General features: G+C 47.9%; 2 protein-coding genes across 4 annotated transcripts in view; both read left to right on the forward strand.

Moving 5' to 3' along the window:
- The first annotated feature begins 33 nt into the window (after nt 1-33).
- RHNO1 (RAD9-HUS1-RAD1 interacting nuclear orphan 1) lies at nt 34-15222 on the forward strand. Of its 2 annotated transcripts, none has more exons than XM_045364546.2 (3): nt 34-107; nt 11048-11299; nt 13659-15222. In XM_045364546.2, the coding sequence occupies exons 2-3, from the start codon at nt 11132-11134 to the stop codon at nt 14211-14213; spliced, it is 723 nt and encodes a 240-aa protein (XP_045220481.2). In that variant the 5' UTR covers nt 34-107; nt 11048-11131; the 3' UTR covers nt 14214-15222. The 2 variants fall into 2 exon arrangements, with proteins under 2 accessions (XP_045220481.2, XP_005569876.3); XM_005569819.4 differs by having other exon boundaries at nt 11048-11257.
- Nucleotides 15223-16679: 1457 nt separating this feature from the next.
- TULP3 (TUB like protein 3) overlaps nt 16680-26541 on the forward strand; it is a 55612-nt gene continuing 45750 nt past the window's right edge. For both annotated transcript variants that reach the window (XM_045364547.2, XM_005569829.5), the window contains exon 1: nt 16680-16782. In XM_045364547.2, the coding sequence (XP_045220482.2) occupies nt 16742-16782 (41 nt within the window). In that variant the 5' untranslated portion in view covers nt 16680-16741. The remainder of the gene's footprint in view (nt 16783-26541) is intronic.

The raw sequence follows: 26541 nt of genomic DNA on the forward strand, positions 1-26541 counted from the left end.
AGGTCACGTGACGGAACGTCGCCAATCGGCGCCGGCCTTGTCTCGGCGTTCCGGGCTCGAAGGCTGTGCGATCTGACAGGAGCTGCGGCCCAGTCCGGCCCGGGCTGGTAAGGCGGGCCGCGGGCCGGCTTGCGGGGGAAGAAGTGGCCGTGGGGCCTGGGAGGGGCCGGAGGGGTCCCCGCCGCGTGGGTGGGCGAGCGGAGGGACAGTCTGGGGACGTGCGGAAGCGGCGCGACAGGCCCGGGTCCCTGGGTCCGCTTTCCCTGCCGCCATAGTCACGCCGGGCGACACGCCCCCGCTTCCCCTCGGGCTGCTCTGCTCCCCTCTTCCAAGGTCGGCTTCGGTTGATTTCCTTCCTGGGGAAAATCGTACCCCGTTTTCGTACAGTGAACGATCGTCTGCTCCCCCCGATTAGACTGAGGGTTCTTTGAGGGCTGTGTATTATCTCAGCTTTCTTCCATCTTGAAAAAAATGTCGGCCCCACGAACCCTACCTCTGCGCGAAATCTTCAAGTACTGACCTGTCTTTGGCTCCTCCCAAAGCCAAGCCTTCGGCTATGGTAGACGGTGGTGCTTTCTTTATTTACTTAGTCAACCAGTCTAGTTGAGCACCTGCTCTGTGCCAGGTCCCGCCAGGTCCTGAAGATACAATGGCAGACAAGGTTCTTTCCTTCCCCCGGGCTCACAGTCCAATCGTGGAAAAGGGGCACTGATATTTTAAAAGAATCAAATAGTCCCGGCGCGGTGGCTCACGCCTGTAATCCCAGCACTCCGGGAGGCCGAGGCGGGCGGATTACCTGAGGTCAGGAGTTCGAGACCAACCTGGCGAACATGGTGAAACCCCATCTCTACTACTAATAACAAAAAAAATTAGCCGGGCATGGCGGCACATGCCTGTAGTCCCAGTTACTTGGGAGGCTGAGGCAGGAGAATTACTGGAACCTGGGAGGCGGAGGTTGCAGTGAGCCAAGACTGCACCGCTGCACTCTCCAGCCTGGGCAACAAAGTGAGACTCTGTCTCTAAAAAAATAAAATAAAATAAAATAAAATAAAAGAATCAAATAAACAAATGTGGGCTGGGCATAGTGGCTTACGCCTGTAATCCCAGCACTTTAGGAGGCCGAGGCGGGTGGATCATTTGAGGTCACGAGTTCGAGACCAGCCTGGCCAACATAGCGAAACCACTTCTCTACTAAAAATTAGCCGCGCGTGGTGGTGCATGCCTGTAGTCTCAGCTACTCTGGAGGCTGAGGTGGAAGGATGACCTGAGGCCGAGAGGTGGAGGCTATGGTGAGCCGTGATCACACCACTGCACTCCAGCCTGGGTGACAGAGGAAGACACCGTCTTCAAAACGAACAAACAAATGTGGCATTATTGCTGTAAAGTGAAACATGAGGGGTTAATGATACTTTGAGTATTTACAATAAGATCTTGAGAGGTAGGACAGGAAAGGCTTTTCTAATGAGAGCTTGGTGTGAGATCTGATGCCTTTTACAAAGAAAGGAGGGAGCCGCGCTAAGCAGAGGGAATCAGGCGTGCAAAGGCTGGATGGCAGGAGGAAGCACAGTGAGTACAAAGGCTAGGGAATATCTGAAGAGTTTGAGCTAATTGACCTGAATGGAGTGTGGTGTGAGTTGAAGCTGGAGCCAGGGGAAGCGGGGCCTTAGCCATACAGAGAAGTTTTGTGCTTATCCAAGAATTAAAGGAAGCCAATCATAAGCTTTAAGCAGAAGTGAACCCAGGTCAGATTTGCATTTTAAAAGGTCAGTCTATAGCGGGGTTTGCTAGAGTGGATTAGGGCGGAACAGTTGGATATTGCAGTACTCCAGGCAAGAACTGCTGGAGCTTGAAAAATGGTGGCGGGGAGAGAGAGAAGAAAAAGAAGGAGACAGCGTGAAAAAGGGGCATTACGAAAACATGTTTAAGAGGTAAAGTTGACAGGGCTTGATGGTGGGTTGGATGGGAAATAGAAGTGTCAAGATTTTTGGCTGCATAGCTGAAGGAATAATGACACCATTCCCTGACCAAGGGCCCTGGAAGATAATCACTTTGGCCAAGAGGTGGGGGTGGGGTTGTCAAGGGAATGATCATGAATTCAGTTTTTGTTTTTTTACTACAAAGCAATGCTCAGAATGAGTTCAGTTTTTTTTTCAAAAACAATTTATATATTTATTTTTACTAATCTTTTTATTTTTTAGAGACAGGGTCTTACTTTGTCCCCCAGGCTGAAGTTCAGTGGCATGACCTTGGCTCACTACAACCTCAACCTCCTGGGCTCAGGTGATCCTTCCATCTCAGCCTCCTGAATGGCTGGGGCTACAGGCACACGTCACTACACCCAGCTAATTTCCCTCCCCCCCCGCCCCCCGAGACTGAGTCTCTCTCTGTTGCCCAGGCTGGGGTGCAGTGGCGCGATCTCGGCTCACTGCAAGCTCCGCCTCCCGGGTTCACACCATTCTCCTGCCTCAGCCTCCCGAGTAGCTGGGACCACAGGTGCCGCCACCATGCCGGGCTAATTTTTTTGTATTTTTAGTAGAGACGGGGTTTCACCATGTTAGCCAGGATGGTCTCGACCCCCTGACCTCGTGATCAACCCGCCTTGGCCTCCCAAACTGCTGGGTTTATAGGTGTAGGCCGCTGTGCCTGGCCTAATTTTTGTATTTTTTGCAGAGACAGGGTCTCACTCTGTTGCCCAGATTGATCTTGAACTCCTGGGCTCAAGTGATCCTCCCACCTTCACTTCCCAAAGTGTTGGCATTACAGGCATGAGCCACTGTGCCTGGCCAAGTTCAGTTTTGAACTTGTTGATTTTTTTTTTTTTTTTCTTTTCTTTTTTTGAAAGAGTTCTGACTCTGTCACCCAGGCTGGAGTTCAGTGGCATGATCTCAGCTCGCCGCAACCTCCATCTCCCGAGCTCAAGTGATCTGCCCACCTCAGCCTCCTGAGTAGCTGGAACTACAGGTGCACACAACCGCACCCACCTAATTTTTTGTATTTTTTGTAGAGTTTGGGTTTCACTGTGTTTCCCAGGCTGGTCTCAAACTCATGAGCTCAAGCGATCCGCCCACCCTGACCTCTGAAAGTGCTGGGATTACAGGCGTGAGCCACTGTGCTCTGCCTTACACATGTTGAATTTGAGGTGCATTTGAAGTATCTAGTTGTGGCCGGGCGCGGTGGCCTACATCTGTAATCCTAGCACTTTGGGAGGCCGAGGCGGGTGGATCACGAGGTCAGGAGATCGAGACCATCCTGGCTAACATGGTGAAACCCCATCTCCACTAAAAATACAAAAAATTAGCCAGGCGTGGTGGTGGGCGCCTGTAGTCTTAGCTACTTGGGAGGCTGAGTCAGGAGAATGGCGTGAACCTGGGAGGCAGAGCTTGCAGTGAGCCGAGATCGCGCCACTGCACTCCAGCCTGGGTGACAGAGCGAGAATCTCTCTCAAAAAAAAAAAAAAAAGAAAGAAAAGAAATGTCTAGTTGCTGTTCAGGTAGAAAGTGGGATATTTGGGTCCCAAACTTAAGGAATTCTAAAATGAATATGTAAATATTGAAGTCATCTACTTCTAGGTGGGTACTGAAATACAGGCAGATGAGTTTGCCAGAGAAAAGTATATCAAGTGAGAACAGCTCCAAAGCACAACCAGAGGGGAAGGACCTGGATAGCAGAATGAACTGACCTCTAATTATAACAGAAGTTAAACGCTGATATGCATAGGTTTCTATGTTTGCTTTCTGGAAAATGAAAGTATTTCCTTTGATGTCTTCTGTATTCTTTGTCAAGTAGGAAGTAAAGTCATTTGTTAAGAGAAAAGGGATATTCTGAAGCTCTAAGAAAGTGGGCAGGGTGTGGTGGTTCACACCTGGAATCTTAGCACTTCGGGAGGCTGAGGCAGGAGAATCACTTGAGCCCAGGAGTTCAAGACCAGTCTGGGCAACATAGCAAGACCCCATCTCTACAAAAAATAAAATGAGAAACTAATCAGGTGTGGTGGTACTTGTCTATATTCCCAGCTATTTGAGAGGCTGAGGCAAGAGGATCTATTGAGCCCAGGAGTTTGAGGCTGCAGTGAGCAATGATCGTGTCACTGTACTCCAGCCTGAGCAACAGAACAGGACCCCATCTCTAAAAATGATTTTAAAAATTAAAAATGTTCAGTCTGGGCGCAGTGGCTCACGCCTGTAATCCCAGCACTTTGGGAGGCCGAGGTGGGCAGATCACCTGAGGTCAGGAGTTCAAGACTAGCCTGGCCAACATGGTGAAACCCCATCTCTACTAAAAAATACTACAATTAGTTGGGTGTGGTGAGGGTGCCTGTAATCCCAGCTACTTGGGAGGCTGAGGCAGGAGAATCACTTGGACCCAGGAGGAGGTTTCAGTGAGCTGAGATTGCGCCACTGCACTCCAGCCTCTGGGCAACAGAGTGAGAATTCGTTTCAAAACAAAGAAAAAAATTTTCCACTTTATTTATTTATTTTGATATAGGGTCTGTCTGTCACCTAGGCTAGAGTGCAGTGGCATGATCATAGCTCATCACATCTTCAAATTCCCGGGCTCAAGTGATCCTCCCACCTCAGCCTCCCAAGTAGCTGGGACTACAGGTGCATGCCACCATGCCCAGCTAATTATTCTTTTACATTTTTAGTAGAGACAAGGTCTCACTATGTTGCCCAGGCTGGTCTTGAACTCCTGGCCTCAAGCAGTCCTCCCACCTCAGCCTCCTAAAGTTCTGGGATTACAGGCGTAAGCTACTGCACCTAGCTTGGAGAAATTTTAAGATAATCTTTGTGGAGAATGAGTTGATCAAGGAAACAGGATTGCTGAGCAACGTACTGATGACTTTCAGCAAGTCATGAATTTCAAAACTATAGCTGTAGCAGGACGAGCCGCAGACAAAACTCAGACACCGAGTTACAGAAGGAAGGGGTTTATTCGACCGGGGGCATCAGCAAGACTTCTGTCTCAAGAGCTGAGCTCCCCGAGTGAGCAATTCCTGTCCCTTTTAAGGGCTTACAACTCTAAGGGGGTGCGTGTGAGAGGGTCGTGATCGATGGAGGAAGCAGAGGGTAGTGACTGGGGGCTGCATGCACCGGTAATTAGATAGAACAAAACAAGATAGGGATTTTCACAGTGTTTTTCTATACAATGTCTGTAATCTATAGATAACATAACCAATTAGGTCAGGGGTCGATCTTTTAACTACCAGACCCAGGGTGTGGCTCCAGGCTGTCTGCTTGTGGATTTCATTTCTGCCTTTTAGTTTTTACTTTTTCTTTCTTTGGAGGCAGAAATTGGGCATAAGACAATATGAGGGGTGGTCTCCTCCCTTATAGCCATTGCTACCACTGCATCTTTCCACTGGATTCCTGTGGTAGCTTTTTGTTTATTTTCCAGACCGAATCTCGCTCTGTTGCCCAGGCTGGAGTGCAGTGGTGTGATCTCCGCTCACTGCAATCTCCGCCTCCCGTATTCAAGTGATTCTCCTGTCTCAGCCTCCCGAGTAGCTGGGATTATAGGTGTGTGCCATGACGCCTGGCTAATTTTTCTTTTTTTTTTTTTTTTTTTTTGAGACGGAGTCTCGCTCTGTCGCCCAGGCTGGAGTGCAGTGGCCGGATCTCAGCTCACTGCAAGCTCTGCCTCCCGGGTTTACGCCATTCTCCTTTCTCAGCCTCCGGAGTAGCTGGGACTACAGGCGCCCACCACCTTGCCCGGCTAGTTTTTTGTATTTTTTAGTAGAGACGGGGTTTCACCATGTTAGCCAGGATGGTCTCGATCTCCTGACCTCGTGATCCGCCCGTCTCGGCCTCCCAAAGTGCTGGGATTACAGGCTTGAGTCACCGCGCCCGGCCTAATTTTTCTATTTTTAGTAGAGACGGAGTTTCACCATGTTGGGCAGATTGGTCTTGAACTCCTGACTTCAAGTAATCTGCTCCCCTCAGCCCCCTAAAGTGCTGGTATTACAGGCGTGAGCCACTGTGCCCGGCATCTCTATACTTTTTATTCCTTTCCAACTAGAATGTAAGCACCACAAGGGCAGAGGGCATGTTATTCTCTGGTATATATTTTCAGCACCTGGAACAGTGTCTAGCACACAGTAGGCGCTCAGTAAATATTTTTTGAATGAATGAATGAACAAATGGATATATATTTTTTTTGTGTTTTCCATAAGATGTTAGTTCCTTAAGAATAGAAACTTTGACCGGGCATGGTGGCTCACGCCTATAATCCCAGCACTTTGGGAGGCCGAGGCAGGTAGATCAGAAGGTCAGGAGTTCGAGACAAGCCTGGCCAAAATAGTGAAACCCCGTCTCTACTAAAAATACAAAAATTAGCTGGGCATGGTGGCGTGTGCCTGTAGTCCCAGCAACTTATGAAGCTGAGGCAGAAGAATTGCTTGAACCCAGGAGGTGGAGGTTGTGGTGAGCCAAGATTGTGCCACTGTACTCTAGCCTGGGTAACAGAGCAAGACTCCATCAAAAAAAAAAAAAAAGAATAGAAACGTCATCCTTTTTTTTCTTTACCTGTATCTCTACTGCCTAGTCACATAAGTCAAAGCAAGTTATTTTTTGTTGTTGATTGAATGGATCACGAATGCATAGAACCAACCTGCTCTGTTGTGTGACTTTCCAGCATGCTCAGCTGCAACTCTTTCACCTCTCTACCTATTGCATTCAACCTTGTGTCCCACCATTCCACTAAAGAAGCCCTTATTAAAGTTGATCTGGGCCAGGCGTGGTGGCTTATACCTGTAATCCCAACACTTTGGGTGGCTGAGGCAGAAGGATTGCTTGAGCCTAGGCGTTTGAGACTAGTCTGGGCAACAAAGCAAGACTCTGTCTCTACAAAAAATAATAATTAAAAAAAACTTTAAAAAAAGATGCTCTAGGCACCTTGTGAGAAAAGTCAGGTTGGAAATGGGGGTGGAAAAAGGAAGCAGGGAACTCAGTTAGAAGGCTACCAGAGGGGCCAGGCATGGTGACTCATGCTTGTAATCCCAGCACTTTGGGAGGCCAAGGCAGGTAGATCAGTTGAGGTCTCAACTGAGTTCAAGACCAGCCTGGCCAAAGTGATGAAACCTCATCTCTACTTAAAATATAAAAATTAGCTGAGCATGGTGGCAGGTGACTATAATCTCAGCTACTGGGGAGGCTGAGGCTGGAGAATTGCTTGAACCCAGTAGGTGGAGGTTGCAGTGAGCCAAGATCAAGCTACCGCACTCCAGCCTGGGCGAAAGAGTGAGACTCCGTCTCAAAAGATAAAAGTATAGAGAAGGCCGGGTGCGGTGGCTCAAGCCTGTAATCCCAGCACTTTGGGAGGCCGAGATGGGCGGATCACGAGGTCAGGAGATCGAGACTATCCTGGCTAACCCGGTGAAACCCCGTCTCTACTAAAAAATACAAAAAACTAGCCGGGCGAGGTGGCGGGCGCCTGTAGTCCCAGCTACTTGGGAGGCTGAGGCAGGAGAATGGCGGGAACCCGGGAGGCGGAGCTTGCAGTGAGCTGAGATCCGGCCACTGCACCCCAGCCTGGGCGACAGAGCGAGACTCCCTCTCAAAAAAAAAAAAAGTATAGAGAAAAATCAGACAGATCAAGAGGTTGAGTTGCCTGTTATTTTGGATGTAGTTGTTAGGGAAGGCCTATCTGAAGAATTGCTAGTAATCCCAGCATTTTGGAAGGCTGAGGAGGGACGGATTGGTTGAGCCCAGGAGTTTGAGACCAGTCTAGGCAACACAGTGAGACCTCATCTCTACAAAAAATGTTTTTAAAAAAGTTAGCCAGGTGCAATGTGCCCGCTTATAGTTCCAGCTACTCAGGAAATTGATGTGGGAGGATGGCTTAGGCTTTAGAGGTCGAGGCTGCAATGATCCATGATCACACCACTGCACTCCAGCCTGGGTGACAGACCGAGGCCCTGTCTCAAAAAAAAAAAAAAAAAGAAAAGAAAAAAAGACAGGCTGGGCGCGGTGGCTCAAGCCTGTAATCCCAGCACTTTGGGAGGCCGAGATGGGCGGATCACGAGGTCAGGAGATCAAGACCATCCTGGGTAACACAGTGAAACCCCGTCTCTACTAAAAATACAAAAACTTAGCCGGGCGAGGTGGCAGGCGCCTGTAGTCCCAGCTACTCGGGAGGCTGAGGCGGGAGAATGGCGTGAACCCGGGAGGCGGAGCTTGCAGTGAGCTGAGATCCGGCCACTGCACTCCAGCCTGGGTGACAGAGCGAGACTCCGTCTCAAAAAAAAAAAAAAGGCCGGGCGCGGTGGCTCAAGCCTGTAATCCCAGCACTTTGGGAGGCCGAGACGGGCGGATCACGAGGTCAGGAGATCGAGACCATCCTGGCTGACACGGTGAAACCCCGTCTCTACTAAAAAATAAGAAAAAACTTAGCCGGGCGAGGTGGCGGACGCCTGTAGTCCCAGCTACTCGGGAGGCTGAGGCAGGAGAATGGCGTAAACCCGGGAGGTGGAGCTTGCAGTGAGCTGAGATCCGGCCACTGCACTCCAGCCTGGGCGTCAGAGCGAGACTCCGTCTCAAAAAAAAAAAAAAAAAAAAAAAAAAAGACATAGAAAACCTGGGGTGTGGTGGCTCACACCTGTAATCCCAGTACTTTGGAAAGCTGAGGTGGGCAGATCGCTTGAGCTCAGGAATTCAGGACTAGCCTGGGCAACACAACAAAATCCTATTTCTACAAAAATATGAAAATTAGCCAGCGTTGTGGCACGTGCTGTAATCCTAGCTAGTTGGGAGGCTGAGGTGGGAGGATCGCCTGAGCCTGGGAGGTTAAGGCTATAGTGAGCCATGATCATGTTGTCTCGAAATAAAAGAAAAAAAATAAAATGGGAACACTAGCTGGCTGGATATTTGTTAATGTTAAAGCATTTATGTATTTATTTAGTCGTATTAATGGGAATCATAGAATATATTTTCTTTTTCTTTTCTTTTTTTTTTTTTTTTTTTTTGAGATGGAGTTTCACTCTTGTTGCCCAGGCTGGAGTGCAGTGGCATGATCTCTGCTCACCACAACCTCTGCTTCCCGGGTTCAAGCGATTCTCCTGCCTCAGCCTCCGAGTAGCTGGGATTACAGGCATGTGCCACCACACCCAGCTAATTTTGTATTTTTCTTAGAGACAGGGTTTCTCCACGTGGTCAGGCTGGTCTCGAACTCCTGACCTCAGGTGATCACTCACCTTGGCCTTCTAAAGTGCTGGGATTACAGGCATGAGCCACTGTGCCTGGCCGAATACATTTTCTTCAAAATAATCCAGGGATAGAAGAAGTGGCTGGGGTGTAGATGGGTCACGGTTAGCCTGGCTAACCGATAGTTACTGGAGCTGGATGATCGGTACACAGGGCCCATTATGTTATTCAGTCCACTTTAGTGCATATTTGACATCTGCAGTGAAAAAATTTTTAAAAGCCAGGTGGGCTCAAATTCTTCTTCTGCTTAAAGTCTAAACTCATATGGTGTCACCTGTTTTTTGTTTGTTTGTTTGTTTGTTTTGGAGATGAGTCGCTTTGTCTCCTAGGCTGGAGTGCAGTGGTGCAATCTCGGCTCACTGCAACCTCCACCTCCCAGGTTCAAGCGATTCTCCTACCTCAGTTTCCCATGTAGCTGGGATTACGGGCGTGCACCACTACACCCTTTTTAATTTTTATTTGTTTTTTTTTTTTTGGGGGGTGGACGGAGTCTCGCTCTGTCACCCAGACTGGAGTGCAGTGGCGCAGTCTCGGCTCACTGCAAGCTCCGCCTCCTGGGTTCACGCCATTCTCCTGCCTCAGCCTCCCGAGTAGCTGGGACTACAGGCGCCCGCCACCATGCCCAGCTAATTTTTTGTATTTTTAGTAGAGACGGGGTTTCACTGTGTTAGCCAGGGTGGTCTCGATCTCCTGACCTCGTGATCCGCCCGCCTTGGCCTCCCAAAGTGCTGGGATTACAGGCGTGAGCCACTGCGCCCAGCCTCCTTTTTTATTTTTAAAATACATCTTTTTTATTTGTTTGTTTGTTTGAGACAGAGTCTAGCTCTGCTGCCCAGGTCAGAGTGCAGTTGCACAATCTCAGCTCATTGCAACCTCCAGCTCCTGGGTTCAAGTGATCCTCAGCATCCTGAGTAGCTGGGACTATAGGCATGTGCCACCACGCCCAGCTAAGCTTTGTATTTTTAGTAGAGGTGGGATTTTGCCATGTTGGGCAGGCTGGCCTTGAACTCCTGGCGTAAAGTGATCAGCCCGCCTCAGCCTCCCAAAGTGCTGGGATTATAGGCATGAGCCACCAATCCCAGCCTAACTTTTGTATATTGAGTAGAGACGAGGTTTCACCATGTTGGCCAGCCTGGTCTCGAACTCCCAGCCTCAGGTGATCTGCCTGCCTCGGCTTCCCAAAGTGCTGGGATTACAGGCGTGAGCCCCCTCCCCCAGCCGTGTCACCTGTTTTTTTGTTTTGTTTTGTTTTTTACCTCAGCCTGACACCATGTTTATCCTCAGTTCCTGCCATTTTTCTTTTCATACTCTGTGTCCAGATACATTGAGTTTGTAATTCCCAGAATTCACAATACTCCTTCTCCTCTCCGTGCCTTTGTGTACACTCTTCCTCAGGTTGGAGTGCCCTCCTTGCTTGTTTGTTTCTTCTCTGCCTTTCATACCTAGGTCAGGTATCTTCTTGTCCAGAAAGCCTCCTTTGGAATGAATGGAACCATATCGTATTCTCACACTGTGTTGTGAAGGTCCGTTTCCCTTTGCTAGACTTTCAGCTCCTCGAAACAGGGATGACCTCTGTATCACTGCAAATGCTTGGCACTCAGTAAATGATTGTTGAATAAATGGTTATTCATCTTTAAATTCCCAGCACCCAGCATGACACTTAGCACATAATAAATGTTCGTTAGATGAATGTTGAATATGAATATTGTGTTTTGCTTGATGGTTGTAGGTATAGGAGGCTGTGCTCCCCACAGCCTTGAGGTTTATGGTAGAATTGGCTGGCAGAGGATCAGGAGGAGCTAGGGAATCATCTGAATTCTTTGTTCTCAGCTTTTGTTTCTTCTCTACAGGCATGGGTTGGAATTGGAGCCTGTCACCCAACCCGAAGGCTAACAGCATCATGTGGTTACTAACTGTTCCTCATTCACCGGTTGATGCCTCCCAGAAAAAAACGCCGCCAGCCTTCCCAGAAAGCCCAGCTGCTGTTCCACCATCAACCACTGGAGGGCCCCAAACACAGCTGTGCATCTACACAGCTTCCCATCACTCACACTCGACAGGTGCCCAGCAAGCCCATTGACCACAGCACCATCACTTCCTGGGTAGGCCCATGGGATTATTACTTTGACTTTTTTTTTTTCTTTTTCTTTCTTTTTTTTTTTTTGAGATGGAGTCTTGCTCTGTCGCCCAGGCTGAAGCACAGTGGTGCGATCTCGGCTCACTGCAAGCTCCACCTCCCGGATTCATGCCATTCTCCTGCCTCAGCCTCCCGAGTGGCTGGGACTACAGGCGCCTGCCACCACGCCTGGCTAATTTTTTGTATTTTCAGTGGAGATGGGGTTTCACTGTGTTAGCCAGGATGGTCTCAATCTCCTGATCTCGTGATCCGCCTGCCTTGGCCTCCCAAAGTGCTGAGATTACAGGCGTGAGCCACCATGCCTGGCCTACTTTGACTTTTACTCTGTTAGGTTTTCCAGAATGCTGACTCTTCTTCCCCTTGAACCAGGGTCTCAAGAATAAGATTCATGGGGGCAGGGGCAAGGAGTTAATGTATTCTTTCTGTCTGTGGCCAGCCATCTTCCCTGGTACATCTTCTTTTCTCAGTTCAAACTGAGGAATGGGTTAGTGGGAACTGGAGTCTTTCTCTTCCCCTATTTTCCTCTGAAAGAGTTCAGTGTAAAAGTTTTTTACCCATTAGCTGGGTGAGAATGCCAGATCAATGGCAGAACAAGTTAAAAATGAGATTGTTCCCCAAACCTCACGTGAAAGGTGGTGTATCTAGCTAGATACTCTGTTTATTGTTTAACGGATTGAGCCTTGAAAAATAAAAATCCCATAAGAATAGCATATTGTCATATTTTGACCGCTTAAAAGCCCTGGGAAGAGAGGCCAAGTGTAGTGGCTCATGTTTGTAATCCTAGCACTTTGGGAGGCCAAGACAGGAGGATTGCTTGAGCCCAGGAGTTCGAGACCAGCCTAGGCAACATGGCGAAACCCCATCTTTACTAAAAAATATTAATAGAAAAATTAGCTGGGCATGGTGGTGTGTACCTGTAGTCCCAACTACTTGGGAGGCTGAGGTGGGCAGATCTCTTGAGCCTAGAGGTCAAGGCTGTAGTGAGCCAAGATTTGCCACTGCACTCCAGCCTGGGCAACAGCGTGAGACCCTGTCTCAAAAAAAAAATTAAAAAAAGAAGCAGAAGCCCTGGGAAGAGAATATAGCTACTATACAACGGGAAAGTAGTGTAGTAAAAGGGCCAGACAAAAACATAAGCTTGGCTTGGGAGTATTTAATACATGTAACTTATTCAGGACTGCTTGGAAGAACCATAATACCTGCTACAGGACTGTGGAAGAAACCTAAACATCAGAATCTTGTGGATGAGAGTAGGAATGAACATTTATTGAACAGTCATTATATGCCAGGTCCTCTGCTAGTTCCTCCCCCCTGTGCTTGGAGTTGGCTTTGCATTATTTACTGAGGGCCTTCTTTGTTCCAGGCATTCTGCTAGGTGCTGGGAATCAAGAACAAGACCGCTGGTCTCTACCCTCATGAAGTTTAAAGATAAGTTATATCTAGGCCAGTCATTGTGGCTCACGCCTGTAATCCCAGCACTTTGGGAGGCTGAGGCGGGTGGATCACTTGAGGTCAGGAGTTTGAGACCAGTCTGACCAACATGGCAAAAACCTGACTCTACTAAAAATACAAAAATTGGCTGGGTGCCGTGGCTCATGCCTGTAATCCCAGCACTTTGGGAGGCCAAGGCGGGTGGATCACTTGAGGTCAGGAGTTCAAGGTCAACCTGCTCAAAATGGTAAAATTCCGTCTCTACAAAAAATACAAAAAGTAGCTGGGCATGGTGGTGCGTGCCTGTAATCCCAGCTACACGGGAAGCTGAGGCAGTAGAATTGCTTGCATCAGGGAGGCAGAAGTTGCAGTGAGCAGAGCAGAGTGCCATTACACTCCAGCCTGGGTGACAAGAGCGAAACTCTGTCTCAAAAAAAAAAAAAAAAAAAAAAATATATATATATATACACACACACACACACACAGCTGGGCGTGGTGGCAGGCGCCTGTAGTCCTGGCTACTCAGGAAGCTGAAGCAGGAGAATCGCTTGAACCTGGGAGGCAGAAGTTGCAGTGAGCTGAGATTACGCCACTGCACTCCAGTCTAGATGTCGGGTTGAGACTCCATCCGGGGGGGAAAAACGTTATATCCCTGTGGCGTGATGAACGGAAAGAGACGTCATCCCCTTTCCTACTCACGAGGAAGCTGAAGGCCAGAGAGATGGAAGAATTTGCCGAAAGCATCCTGTTACTATCCCATTAGACAGCTATTTTAGTTTTGTGTTCATTACTACATTAGACCCCGATTTAAGAGTCTGGTCATCAGATATAGTTTCCTCTCTTAGGTTAGTACTTAGTTAGGCTCACCTCACTTTTTTTTTTTTTTTTTAAAGGTATCACCTGATTTTGATACAACAGCAGGAAGCTTGTTCCCAGCCTACCGGAAACACCACCACCAAAACCGGGCGAGACATTCAAGTCGAAAATCTACCACCTCCAAGTTTCCACATCTAACTTTTGAGAGTCCGCAGTCTTCCAATTCAGAGACATTGGGGATCCCCTTAATCCGGGAGTGCCCCAGTGAATCAGAAAAGGATGTTTCCAGAAGACCCTTAGTTCCAGTGCTCAGTCCCCAAAGCTGTGGGGACATGTCAGCACAGGCACTTCAGAGCTTACCTTATGTGTTCATTCCACCTGATATCCAGACCCCAGAGTCATCGTCTGTGAAGGAAGAACTCATTCCCCAGGATCAGAAGGAAAATAGCCTTCCAAGCTGCTCTCTTCACACTGGCACTCCTGATAGCCCAGAGCCTGGACCTGTTCTGGTTGAAGACACCCCCGAAGACAAGTATGGAATAAAGGTCACGTGGAGGAGACGACAGCACCTGCTTGCTTACCTCAGGGAGAGAGGGAAGCTGAGCAGAAGCCAATTCCTTGTGAAAAGCTGACTGCCATCAGCAATCTCAATAGAAAAGAGACATGTTTTTTGGAGTCATAAAGGAATTCAATTCCCAGGGGTTTTTTTTGTTTGTTTGTTTTATTTTGTTTTGTATTTTGAGATGTAATATCGCTCTGTTGCCCAGGCTGGAGTGCAGTGGTATGATCGCATCTCACTGCAACCTCCACTTCCTGGGTTCAAGCAATGCTCCTGCCTCAGCCTCCCCAGTAGCTGGGATTACAGGCACCTGCCACCATGCCTGGCTAATTTTTTTGTATTTTTAGTAGAGATGAGGTTTCTCCATGTTGGCCAGGCTGGTTTCAAAATCCTGACCTCAATTCATCTGCTGACCTGGACCTTCCAAAGTGCTGGGATTACAGGCGTGAGCCACCGCGCCCAGCCGAGATTTGTTTTCTAAGATACTTTGTGTCATGAACAGTTGAGTTTAGTGTCATGAACTATTCACTTTATATTTTTCTTGTATTAACTGTTTAAATTTTTAAAATATCTTGTAGTAACTCTTTAAAATGTATGTAAGTAAATGGCTACAGAAAGTTTTTTTAGAGAATCCTGCTTCTGTCAGTAATACAGCAATATTACCCCATCCACTAAAGGTCTTTGTCTCCTTAACCACTACTCGTTAATCCTTTAATCACCTCATTCAAACCAATTCATTCTGCATTTTTGAGTACCAGCTCTTGTCAGGCTCAATGGCAGCTTCTATGAGCTGATGGATGGAAAAAAATCAAACTCTGTGACTCTGTGGTTGACTGCCACCTCTGCAACCTTGACTCATCTGCTGAAAAGGCAAGAAGAAGAAAGGGCAGCAAGCCCTGTTTTAGGGACTATATGAGATCAGGGAAGATAAAGGGGACGTAGATGAGTTCTTTAGGATTGCCTATGTTTTGAGTTTTTGTTTCTAACTGAAGAAATCTATCAATATTAAATAGGGTGGGAAAATGATTTCTTAGAGTAACTGTTCAACTGTGTATAAATAAATAAGGAAAGTTTTCAATGAATATTACTTATTGTAATTAATGCAGAAGGACTTCCCTAGTCAACCGAATGTCTCAGATGGCCTTTTACTCAGATAAGTACATCTCATTAAACCCCATTCATCCAGCATTCATTCAGCTGGACCTACTGTGTCAGGTCCAGCCCCAACTAGATCAAGCAGGGATTACTCTGCATATTTTACAGATGGGAATTTGACGCAGAGAATGAACCATACACAGGGTCACACAGTGAGTGCAGGCTGACCCAGGCAGTGTAACGGTCCACTCAGCGTGTGCCTCCTAAAGTTCTAACTTGTAGGTTCAAAACCAATGTGGGAAACAACTTTGACCTTAGAATGCCATAAAGCCATTTGTGCAGAGACTCGACAGGACTTAGGATGTTCTGTAGGGATGATGTGCATGTCGGTAGGGAGAAAGGGACTGACATTTGGGGACGGGATTTATTGGAGACAGAGTACACTTTTAGACAGGGGTTTCCACTGTGGGCTATGGATGTTTGAGGAAGGCCCACAGGCTGTAGAAAGGTAGATGGAAACAGTCTCGAGGACGGGCCCATGCCTGTAATCCCAGCACTTTGGGAGGCGGAGGCAGGTGGATCATTTGAGGTCAGGAGTAAAGAGACCAGTCTGGCCAACATGGTGAAACCCTATCTCTACCAAAAATACGAAAAATAGCCAGGCGGTAGTGGTCTGTGCCTGTAATCCCAGGTACTCAGAGGCTGAGGCAGGAGAATCGCCTGAGCCTGGGAGGTGAAGGTTGCGGTGAGCTGAGATTGGGCCATTGCACTGCAGTCTGGGCGAGACAGTGAGACCCTGTCTCAAAAAAAGAAAGAGTCTCCGGATTCCCTCGTGTGCTTTAGGGGAGTCTGTAGAGTAGGTCAAGCTTGGGCTGGTATGGGAAGCTTAAGGAGTTGTGTGCAGTTGAAGGTCAAGGCCAGCCTATGGAAGATGCGTTTCACTGGGAGTGACTGGCGGAGTGGAGAGGGTACCAGAGCCGGTCCACGAAGGCCTCTGGTATCAGGGCAGGGGCCAGAATGGGAAGTGACAGAGGTCTGTACATCCTCACAGGGCAGACCTAGGGAAGCGCTCCGGGTGGGCTCGGTAAAAATGGCGGGGGTGAGGGAAGCCGGTGCGTGCGTGGCGGTTGGTGGGGTATGGGCCACTCCTCTGACCGGACTCGCCCGCTGGCCGCGCGGCGGACGAGTCCCAGGCAAAAACAAACTCTTGCCCTTCAGTCCCGGACGCGCGTGGCGCTCCAGAGGACCAAGCCCTGACTCGCGGCGCCCCACCCCCGCGCAGGCGCGTTTAACTCCCGCTCGCCTCCCGCCCCTTAGCAACCCTCCCGCAGCGTTGCCCCGGCAGCAGCCAATGAGACAGGAGCCACGAGCACACGGACCAATCGGCGGCGGCGACGGTGTGGAACGCGGTTGCCAGGAGGCGGGACGCGGCGGCGTGCCAGCCGAGCCACTCTGGCGACCGCAGAGAAGAGTGTGTACGTGGTGGGGGCTTCCTCGGCGGCGGGCATGGAGGCTTCGTGCTGCCGGCTCGGTCCCAGCTGCGACAGGTCAGACAGGGCCGTGGCAGGTCTCCTCCTGAGCGAGGCGGAGGGGCGAAGCGAGAAGGCGGAGGTCCTCTCCGGGAGCCCTGCGGGGAGAGGGCGGGACTCGGGACTCGGCGACCCAGGCAGGGATGGGTTCGGCGGCGGGAGGCGAACCCCTCTCCCTGCTCCGGTGTGGGGACCCCTTTCTCAAGCGGAGCGGCGGCCCTACAGCCCGCGCCGTGGGCAGAGACCTTTGGTTCAGGTCCCTGCTCAGGAACTTTAGGAGTTTTCGTGTCGGGCTCCCTGGGCCCCTCTGGGCCTTGGGTCTCCCTGGGGGGAGACGGGGTGGCCCCGCTGTGCTCGCACTGCCCGGCCGTGTCTCCGCCGAGACGGGACCCAGCCCCTCCCGGGAGGCGGTGCGGGTGATGTTTAGTGACTTGTTCTGAGGCCGCCGCTTCGGACGGGTAACGCCGAATTCTGGAGCAGAGTCCCAGGAGCGGAAACGCGAAACTTCTTTTTCCTCTCTGCTTTCCAGTGTTTGTCCTTGATTCGGGACGGTCTGACTGATTTGCCAATGGGCCACACCCCTTGTTTGTGCGCCTCTTTCTCTGCCAGGGGCAGAGTTTGGGAAGGAAAAAGGATCCAAAATCTCAGCGTGTCACTTTCTTGTTCGCTAGGTTAATGAGAAGTTAATGGGGAGCCGTTTGAAATCCTTGGTTAGAAACGTTGGCGTCATCTGAGGATTTAAGTCCTACCCGCCAACTGTATACTCCGCTTTTTATTCCATTACCAAGACAAAGATTTGGGGCCGGGCGCGGTGGAACACGCCTGTTATTCCCAGCACTTTGGGAGGCCAAGGCAGGAGGATCGCTTGGTCTCAGGAGTTCGAGGCCAGCTTGGACAACATAGTGAGACCACCATCTCTTAAAAAAAAAAAACAACTTTGGCCGGACACGGTGGCGTGCGCTTGTAGTTCCAGCGACTGGAGAGACTGAGGAGGGAGGATTCCTTCAGCCCGGGAGTTCCAAACTCCTGTGATGGGCCGCTGAGCTTGCTAGCCTGGACAACACAGCGAGATCCTGTCTCCTTAAAAAAAAAAAAAAAAAAGATTTGGCCGGGCGCGGTGGCTCACGCCTGTAATCCCAGCACTTCGGGAGGCCAAGGTGGCCGGCTCACGAGGTCAGGAGATCGAGACCGTCCTGGCTAACACGGTGAAACCCCGGCTCTACTAAAAATGCATGGAAAATTATCCAGGCGAGGTGGTGGGCGCCTGTAGTCCCAGCTACTCGGGAGGCTGAGGCAGGAGAATGGTGTGAACCTGGGAGGCGGAGCTTGCAGTGAGCCGAGATCGCGCCACTGCACTCCCGCTTGGGCAATGGAGCGAGACTCCGTCTCAAAAACAAACAAAATAATTTGATGTGTAAGGATTTAGTTTGATATTTACACTAGTAGATATTTAAACAATTTAAAACCATTTTAAAAAATTGTCCCAAAATTGTTGGGGATAAAGAACACCTATTTTCCTTTTTCATCAGGCTCTATTGAGGTGATAGCTGCACTCTGAAATTTGTTCACTGTGCTTTTTTTTTCCAAGTCGAGGAAGAAAACTACATTTGCAGGTGTAAGTGCTAGGGGAGGTAAAGTTAGTATTCAGCATCTCTGGTTGAACTCAGAAAATATTTGTTCAGTTGTGGGTGCTCAGTTTTAATTCTATGAATTTAAAGTAGTAAATTTCATGGGTACCAGATGTTTGATATGACTCAGATTTTTGGGAAAAAAAAGGGGGGGAGGGTGGGGGATTGGCTTTGAAATTGGAACCAGGAGGTTTTTCCCTCCTTTTTTTTTTTTTTTTTTGAGACGGAATCTCGCTCTGTCGCCAGGCTGTAGTGCAGTGGTGCAGTCTCTGCTGACTGCAACCTCTGCTTCCCGGGTTTAAGCGATTCTCCTGCCTCAGCCTCCCGAGTGGCTGGGACTACAGGCACGTGCCACCACACCCAGCTAATTTTTCTATTTTTAGTAGAGACGGGGCTTCACCATGTTGGCCAGGATGGTCTCAATTTCTTGACCTCGTGATCTGCCCACTTAGGCCTCCCAAAGTGCTGGGATTACAGGCGTGAGCCACTGTGCCCAGCCTCCCTCCTTTTTCTTCCGAAAGAAACTAGCTTTTTAAATTTTATTTTATTTTATTTTCATTTAATTTTATTTTTATTTATTTATTTTTTTGAGACAGGGTCTCACTCTGTCGCCCAGGCTGGGATGTGGTGGGCGATCTCAACTCACTTCAACTTCTGCTTCCCTGGATTAAGTGATCCTCCCACCTCAGCATCTCTAGTAGCTGGGACCACAGGTGCGTGGCACCGCCTGGCTAATTTCATGTATTTTTTGTAGAGATGAGTTTTGCCACGTTGCCCAGGCTGGTGTCGAAGTGAGCTCAGGTGATCTGCCTGCCTCAGCCTCCAAAACTGCTGGGATTACAGGCCCGAGCCACTGCACTTGGCCCTAAATTGTAAAATTGACATCAAAGGGGAATGTGTGAGTCACCAAGTGTTTCTCCTGCCCTCCTGTAATGTTAATGCAACTTCTATCACTGCTTAACTCATTTGTTACTAAGAGGGAGTCTCTTGCTTTTTTCTCTTTTTTGGCTTCAGGTTGTGTGTAATAATGTGTTTTTTTTTTTTTTTTCAAATGGAGTTTCGCTCTTGTCACCCAGGCTGAAGTGCAATGGCGCGATCTTGGCTCACTTGCCTCCTGTGTTCAAGCGATTCTCCTGCCTCAGCCTCCTGAGTAGCTGGGATTACAGGCGTGCAACACCATGCCCGGCTAATTTTTGTATTTTTAGTAGAGACAAGGTTTCTCCATGTTGGTCAGGCTGGTCTTGAACTCCTGACCTCAGGTGATTCGCCTGCCTCTGCCTCTCAAAGTGCTGGGATTACAGACATGAGCCCCCCACCCCGCCTGGCTGTTTAATGTTTTTGATGAGATCCATTGATAGAATTTTCTGTATTGCTGCCTTTCAGTGTAAGGATAACAACCAACTTTTAGGTTTTCTGTGTTTTTTTTTCTTGGAATTATGTAACTTTTATCATGAGGCAGATTTATTTTCAACAAAATAGTAAAATTATTAACTACAAATTTTTATTTTTATTTTTATTTTTTTTGTAGAGACAAGGTCTCACTATGTTGCCCAGGCTGGTTTTGAACTCCTGGTCTCAAGTGATCCTCTTGCCTCACCCTCCCAAAGTGCTGGGATTATAAGTGTGAGCCACCAGGCTTGGCCTGTTTTTCTTTTTTTTTTTTTTTTTTTTTTTTTTTTTGAGACGGAGTCTCGCTCTGTAGCCCGGACTGGAGTGCAGTGACCGGATCTCAGCAGCTCACTGCAAGCTCCGCCTCCCAGGTTTACGCCATTCTCCTGCCTCAGCCTCCCGAGTAGCTGGGACTACAGGCGCCCGCCACCTCGCCCGGCTAGTTTTTTGTATTTTTTAGTAGAGACGGGGTTTCACGGTGTTCGCCAGGATGGTCTCGATCTCCTGACCTCGTGATCCGCCCGTCTTGGCCTCCCAAAGTGCTGGGATTACAGGCTTGAGCCACTGCGCCCAGCCCTGTTTTTCTTGTATCAGAAATATTTAGTGAAAATTGGCAGTGAAATTTGAAACAACACTCAGGACCTTTGTTGAGGCTAGACATTTTATAATATAGATTCCCTGGAGATGACAGGGGTTGGCTGGTGCTGGAACTTAAGCCTTATCTGGCCTTTTGTAAGTGATAGAGAATTGAAGGCTTGCTTCCCACTGTGATGTGACCTTGTGAGCTGGAGTCATCTAAGAAGTTCCAGTCGGTGGTTTGTCCATATGCCATGATTTCTCTTTAGAAATATAAACAGTAGGCTGGGTGTGGTGGCTCACGCTTGTAATCCCAGCACTTTGGGAGGCTGAGATGGGGGATCACTTGAGGTCAGGAGTTCAAAACCAGCCTGGCCAACATGGAGAAACTTCACCTCTACTAAAAATACAAAACTTAGCTGGGCATGGTGGTAAGCACCTGTAATCTCAGCTACTCACGAGCTGAGGCAAGAGAATTGTTTGAACCCGGGAGATGGAGGTTGCAGTGAGCCAAGATTGCGCAACTGCACTCCAGCCTGGGTGACAGAGCAAGAGTCCGTCTCAAAAACAGCAACAACACAAATACACACACACACACACACACACACACACACACACACACACACACACACACACAAGAGATCTGTCAAGATAAAAAGCTCTGTAATAGGCCAGGTGCGGTGGCTCATGCCTGTAATCCCAGTGCTTTGGGAGGCAAGGGGATGGGGGGAGCAGATCATGAGGTCAGGAGTTCAAGACCAGCCCAACCAACATGGCAAAACCCTGTCTCTACTAAAAATACAAAAATTAGCTGGTTATGGTGACGTGCGCGTATAGTCCCAGCTACTCTGGAGGCTGAGGCAGAAGAATTGCTTGAACCTGGAAGGCGGAGTTTGCAGTGAGCTGAGACCGCACCACTGCACTCCAGCCTGGATGACAGAATGAGATTCTGTCTCAAAAAAAAAGCTCAATAATAATGGCTAACATATTTGTGTTCTTTGCAGACTTCATTGTGCTTTCACATATTTGATCTCTTTTGAGCTTTATAACTCTGAAGGAAACAAAGTGCAGGTGTCATCTGCATTTTGTAGATGCGGAAATTAAGGTTTAGAAAGGTTATGTTATACCTAAGATTACGTGATGAGTAAAATGATGTCATCAGAAGTAAAATTTAGGCTTTGGCTTCTCGTCTCCTCCTCTTTTCTCACACATTATCATAAGGTTGATTCCAAATATTCTGGATGCCCTTTGTGCATATAATTGATAATAATATACTGATTATGGCTGGGTGCAGTGGCTCACACGAGTAATCCCAGCACTTTGGGAGGCTAAGGTGGGTGGATCACCTGAGAGTTTGAGACCAGCCTGGCCAACATGGCAAAACCCCATCTCTACTAAAAATAGAAAAATTAGCTGGGCTTGGTGGTGTGCAGCTATAATCCCAGTTACTTGGGAGGTTGAGGTAGGAGAATTGCTTGAACCTCGGAGGCGGAGGTTGCGGTGAGCCGAGATCATGCCACTTCACTCCAGCCTGGGTGACAAGAGTGAAACTCTGTTTGAAAAATAAAATAAAATGAAATAAAAATAAGAAATAGTGAAAATAAAAAACATTCCCGAAGAAAGAAAATGTAACCCCTGAGAAGGGAGAATTGGGCAAGAGTTAGAATGAACTTAAGTTCTGAGTAATGTCTGTTTGAATCTACAAGTAATAAATGCATTCTTTTAACCTTTGGATTAAATCATACATCTTAAATAGCCTTTCTGTTTAGTTCACTCGAAAGAATGCTTTTTGCTTTCGCTGTGTGGTACATGCAAAATCAGGAGGGGTTTACTCTAAAATAGTTTTCCCTGCTGCATTCTTCGGGGCTCTGTGAATGCTCAAATCAGTGGCCAGCCTTTCCTTCTCATTGCCTTCCTCTCCCCAAGCAATTCTCCCTGCTCTGATTGTGTCTCTGCTAAATGGGCCTCCTAGGAAATGGATGTTCATTCCCTGGCTTCAGTTAAGGTAGCTCCAGATTGTGGCCATCTTTCAAGTAGAAGACAGCTGAGCCTAGAATACTACCATTTCTCCCTAGATGAGGAAGGATAGATGTCAAAGGAATTCTTTTCTGACAGTTCTCGTATGACCTTTATGTGTCTTTTCTCAGAAGCAATATTTTGTTCCAGCCAGATGTGTTCTTGGTGTGTCAGTATGTGTAAAAATACGGCTTTCCAATAGTGACATTTAGGATTTGGACAAGGTGAATCTATTTGTCAACTGAGTTAGGAAACATACTTCGTTAATAGCTCTTTCCACAATTATCTGAAATGGTTATCAGTTGGAACATGATGAAATCTGATGAGTCTTTCACTCTATACAGTTATTTGCCACTTAGTGGTGGGGATGCGTTCTGAGAAACGTGTGCTGTGTGAGCATCATAGAGTGCACACAAACCTTGATGGGATATCCTACTACCTACCGAGGCCCTGTGGTACAGTCTGTTGCTCCTAGGCTGCAAAACTACACGGCCTGTTACTGTACTGAACATTGTAGACAACTGGAACACAATGGTAAGTGTTAGTGTGTCTAAACATATCTAAACATAGCAAAGATACAGTGAAAATACTTTTTTTTCTTTTTTTTTTTTTTTGAGATGGAGTTTCACCCTTGTTGCTCAGGCTGGAATGCGGTGGCGCGATCTCGGCTCACTGCAATCTCTGTCTCCCAGGCTCAAGCGATTCTCCTGCCTCAGCCTCCCAAGTAGTTGGGATTACAGACGTGTACCAGCATGCTCAGCTAATTTTGTATTTTTAGTAGAAAGGGGGTTTTACCATGTTGGTCAAACTGGTCTTGAACTCCTGACCTCAAGTGATCCACCCGCCTTAGCCTCCCAAAGTGCTGGGATTACAGGCGTGAGCCACTGTGCCTGGCTGAAAATGTAGTGTTATCATCTTATGGGATCACCGTTGTATATGCAGTATGGTTGACCTAAATGTCATTATTCAGGGCACTCCTCCCCAGGACTGCTGTAAAATCCATTCACTGGCTTGAAAGTTCTACCTAAAAATAGCAAGTCAGCTGGCATTTTTTTTTTTTTTTTTTTTTTTTTTTTTTTTTTTTTTTTGAGACGGAGTCTCGCTCTGTCGCCCAGGCTGGAGTGCAGTGGCGCGATCTCGGCTCACTGCAAGCTCCGCCTCCCAGGTTCACGCCATTCTCCTGCCTCAGCCTCCCGAGTAGCTGGGACTACAGGCGCCCGCCACCGCGCCCGGCTAATTTTTTGTATTTTTAGTAGAGACGGGGTTTCACCGTGGTCTCGATCTCCTGACCTTGTGATCCGCCCGCCTCGGCCTCCCAAAGTGCTGGGATTACAGGCGTGAGCCACCGCGCCCGGCTCAGCTGGCATTTTTAATGAACATATTGAAATACCAGAGAATGAAATTCCTGCCTCTGCTGACCATTTTAGTACACGTGTTCAATCGTGCGGTTTAACACATTCAGGTAGACTGGGAGTGAGACTCGTGATTGAATTCTGGCTCTTTCATTGATCAACTGTTTGACCTTTAGAATATAAGCTATAGTTGTAAGTTCAAAATTGCTTTCCTGTGATGTGTAGAAAATAAGGCTGTAACAAGAACCCAAGAAATATTTTTCAAATATGCTCCTGGAAAAATAAAATTATTGCTATTTAGCTTTGCAGGAAGAAACTTCAATAAATCTACAAGGTAGGTACTATAATCTCATTTTACAGAGAGATACGAAACTTCTATGAAAGGAGTTCACCTCCTTTCTCGCCAAATTCATTTAGATCATCTATGAGTTTTGTATCTCTCTGTAAAATGAGATTATAGTGCCTACTTTGTCAAGGTTATTGTGAAAATTAGATAATATATATTTAACATAATTCCTGGCAGGCAGTATTAAGTATTCACTAAGTGGAACTGTACTTAAGTGCAACTAGCAGAGTGACAACACATTTTAACAATGTTTCCATAACAATACAGTTTTGAACTTTTAAATATTTTTTTTGGAGTCTTGCTGTGTTGTCCAGGCTGGAGTGCAGTGGCAGGATTTCGGCTCATGGCAACCTCCACCTCCCGGGTTCAAGCAATTCTCCCTGCCTCAGCCTCCTGAGTAGCTGGGATTACAGGTGCCCACCACCACGCCTGGCTAATTTTTGTATTTTTAGTAAGGACAGGGTTTTGCCATGTTGGCCAGGCTGGTCTCGAACTCCTGACCTCAGGTGATGCACCTGCCTCGGCCTCCTAAAGTACTGGGATTATAGGTGTGAGCCGCCACACCCAGCCTAAAGATTTTTTTTTTTTTTTTTTTTTGAGACGGAGTCTCGCTCTGTCGCCCAGGCTTGAGTGCAGTGGCGCAATCTCGGCTCACTGCAAGCTCCGCCTCCCGGGTTCACGCCATTCTCCTGCCTCAGCCTCCCGAGTAGCTGGGACTACAGGCGCCCGCCGCTGCGCCCAGCTAATTTTTTCTATTTTTAGTAGAGACGGGGTTTCACCATGGTCTCGATCTCCTGACCTTGTGATCTGCCCACCTCGGCCTCCCAAAGTGCTGGGATTACAGGCGTGAGCCACCACGCCCGGCCAAGGTTTTTTAAATACAGGGGACATTCTTAGAAATGTGTGGGTTTCCAGCATTCGAAAGATTATGCAGAAGCTTTTGAAAGGTGATAAAGTGTTAGGATGAAATCATTAGCTTCTCACTGAAGTGAAGATTAAGGTAATACATTCATTTGTAGTGTTAAGAAGTATCGTAAAACAAAAATCTTCCCAGGCACAGTGGTTCAAGCCTATAATCCTAGCACTTACAGAGACTGAGGCAGGAGGAAGGAGATCACTTGAGGCCAGTAGCTCAAGACCAGCCTGGGCAACATAGTGAGACCCCCTGTCTGTCTGTTGGTCCTTCATGTTCGTTTGTTCTCTCTTTCAAGAGATAGGGTCTCCTATATTGCCCAGGCTAGTCTTGAACTTGGGCCTCAAGTGATTCTCACACCTTGGCCTCCCAAAATGCTGGACAGGCATGAGACACTCTGCCTGGCCCGAGACCCTATCTCTTAAAAGAAAAAAAAAAAAATTCTAGGCTGGGCGCCATGGCTCACGCCTGTAATCCCAGCACTTTGGGAGGCCAAGGCGGGCAGATCACCTGAGGTTAGGAGTTCGAGATCAGCCTGGGCAGCATGGTGAAACCCTGTCTCTACAAAAGATACAAAATTAGCTGGGTGTGGTGGCGCATGCCTGTGATCCCAGTTACTTGGGAGGCTGAGGCACGAGAATTGCTTGAATATGGGAGGTGGAGGTTGTAGTGAGCCAAGATCGCGCCATTGCGTTCCAGCCTGGGCAACAAGAGCAGAAACTCGATCTCAAAAAAAAAAAAAAAAAAGATAGCAGTTGAAGTTTGAGTGCTTACTATGAGCCAAGTTTCATTTAATCTTCACGATAACCTTCTGAGTTAAGTGTCATTGTTCTCACTTTGTAAATTAGGAAATTTGAGGCTTTACTAGGTTAAGTTGTACTGGGAACTGTGCTGTAACCACACTGCACACGTCTCTAAATGGGGACTTACGATTAGTTTGAACTAATATAGGCCAAGCCAGGGGTCAGCAGACCTTTTCTTTTTAATTTTTTTTTTTCAGATAGGGGTCTTGCTTTGTTGCCCAAGCTGGTCTTGAACTACTGGACTTAAGCCATCTTCCCACCTCAGCCTCCCTAGCAGCAGGGACTGTAGGCATGCACCATCATCCCTGACCAGTGGTCCTTTTCTGTGAAGGTCTTAACCAAATGTTTTTGGTTTTGTAGGCCATACAGTCTCTGTCCCACTTACTCATTACTTAGTTTTCCTGTTGTAGCACAAAAACAGCCATAGATAATAGGTAAGTGAATGAATGTGTCTGTTTCAATAAGACTTTATAGACACTGGAATTTGAAGATTTTTTTCTTTTTATTCATTACTTCCTGCACAGTGATAATTTCTTTTTGGGCTCAGGGGACAGGTTCTCACTGTGTTGCCCAGGCAGAGTGCAGTGGTGCAATCGTAGCCCACAACAGCCTTGAACTCCTGGGTTTAAGCAATCCTTCTGCCTCAGCCTCCTGAGTAGCTGGGATTACAGGTGTGCACCACCACGCCTGGCTAATTTTTAAATTTTTTGTAGAGACGGGTTCTCACTATGTTGCCCAGGCTGGTCTCAAACTC

Source organism: Macaca fascicularis, chromosome 11 (genome assembly GCF_037993035.2).
Source record: "Macaca fascicularis isolate 582-1 chromosome 11, T2T-MFA8v1.1".
Lineage (NCBI taxonomy): Eukaryota > Metazoa > Chordata > Mammalia > Primates > Cercopithecidae > Macaca > Macaca fascicularis.

Bases quoted from the DNA above. Each gene is read 5' to 3' on its own strand.
- RHNO1 (XM_045364546.2), top strand. From the start codon at position 11,132: ATGCCTCCCAGAAAAAAACGCCGCCAGCCTTCCCAGAAAGCCCAGCTG. The intron at 11,300-13,658 runs GTAGGCCCATGG...TTTTTTTTAAAG, and splicing joins ACAGCACCATCACTTCCTGG to GTATCACCTGATTTTGATAC.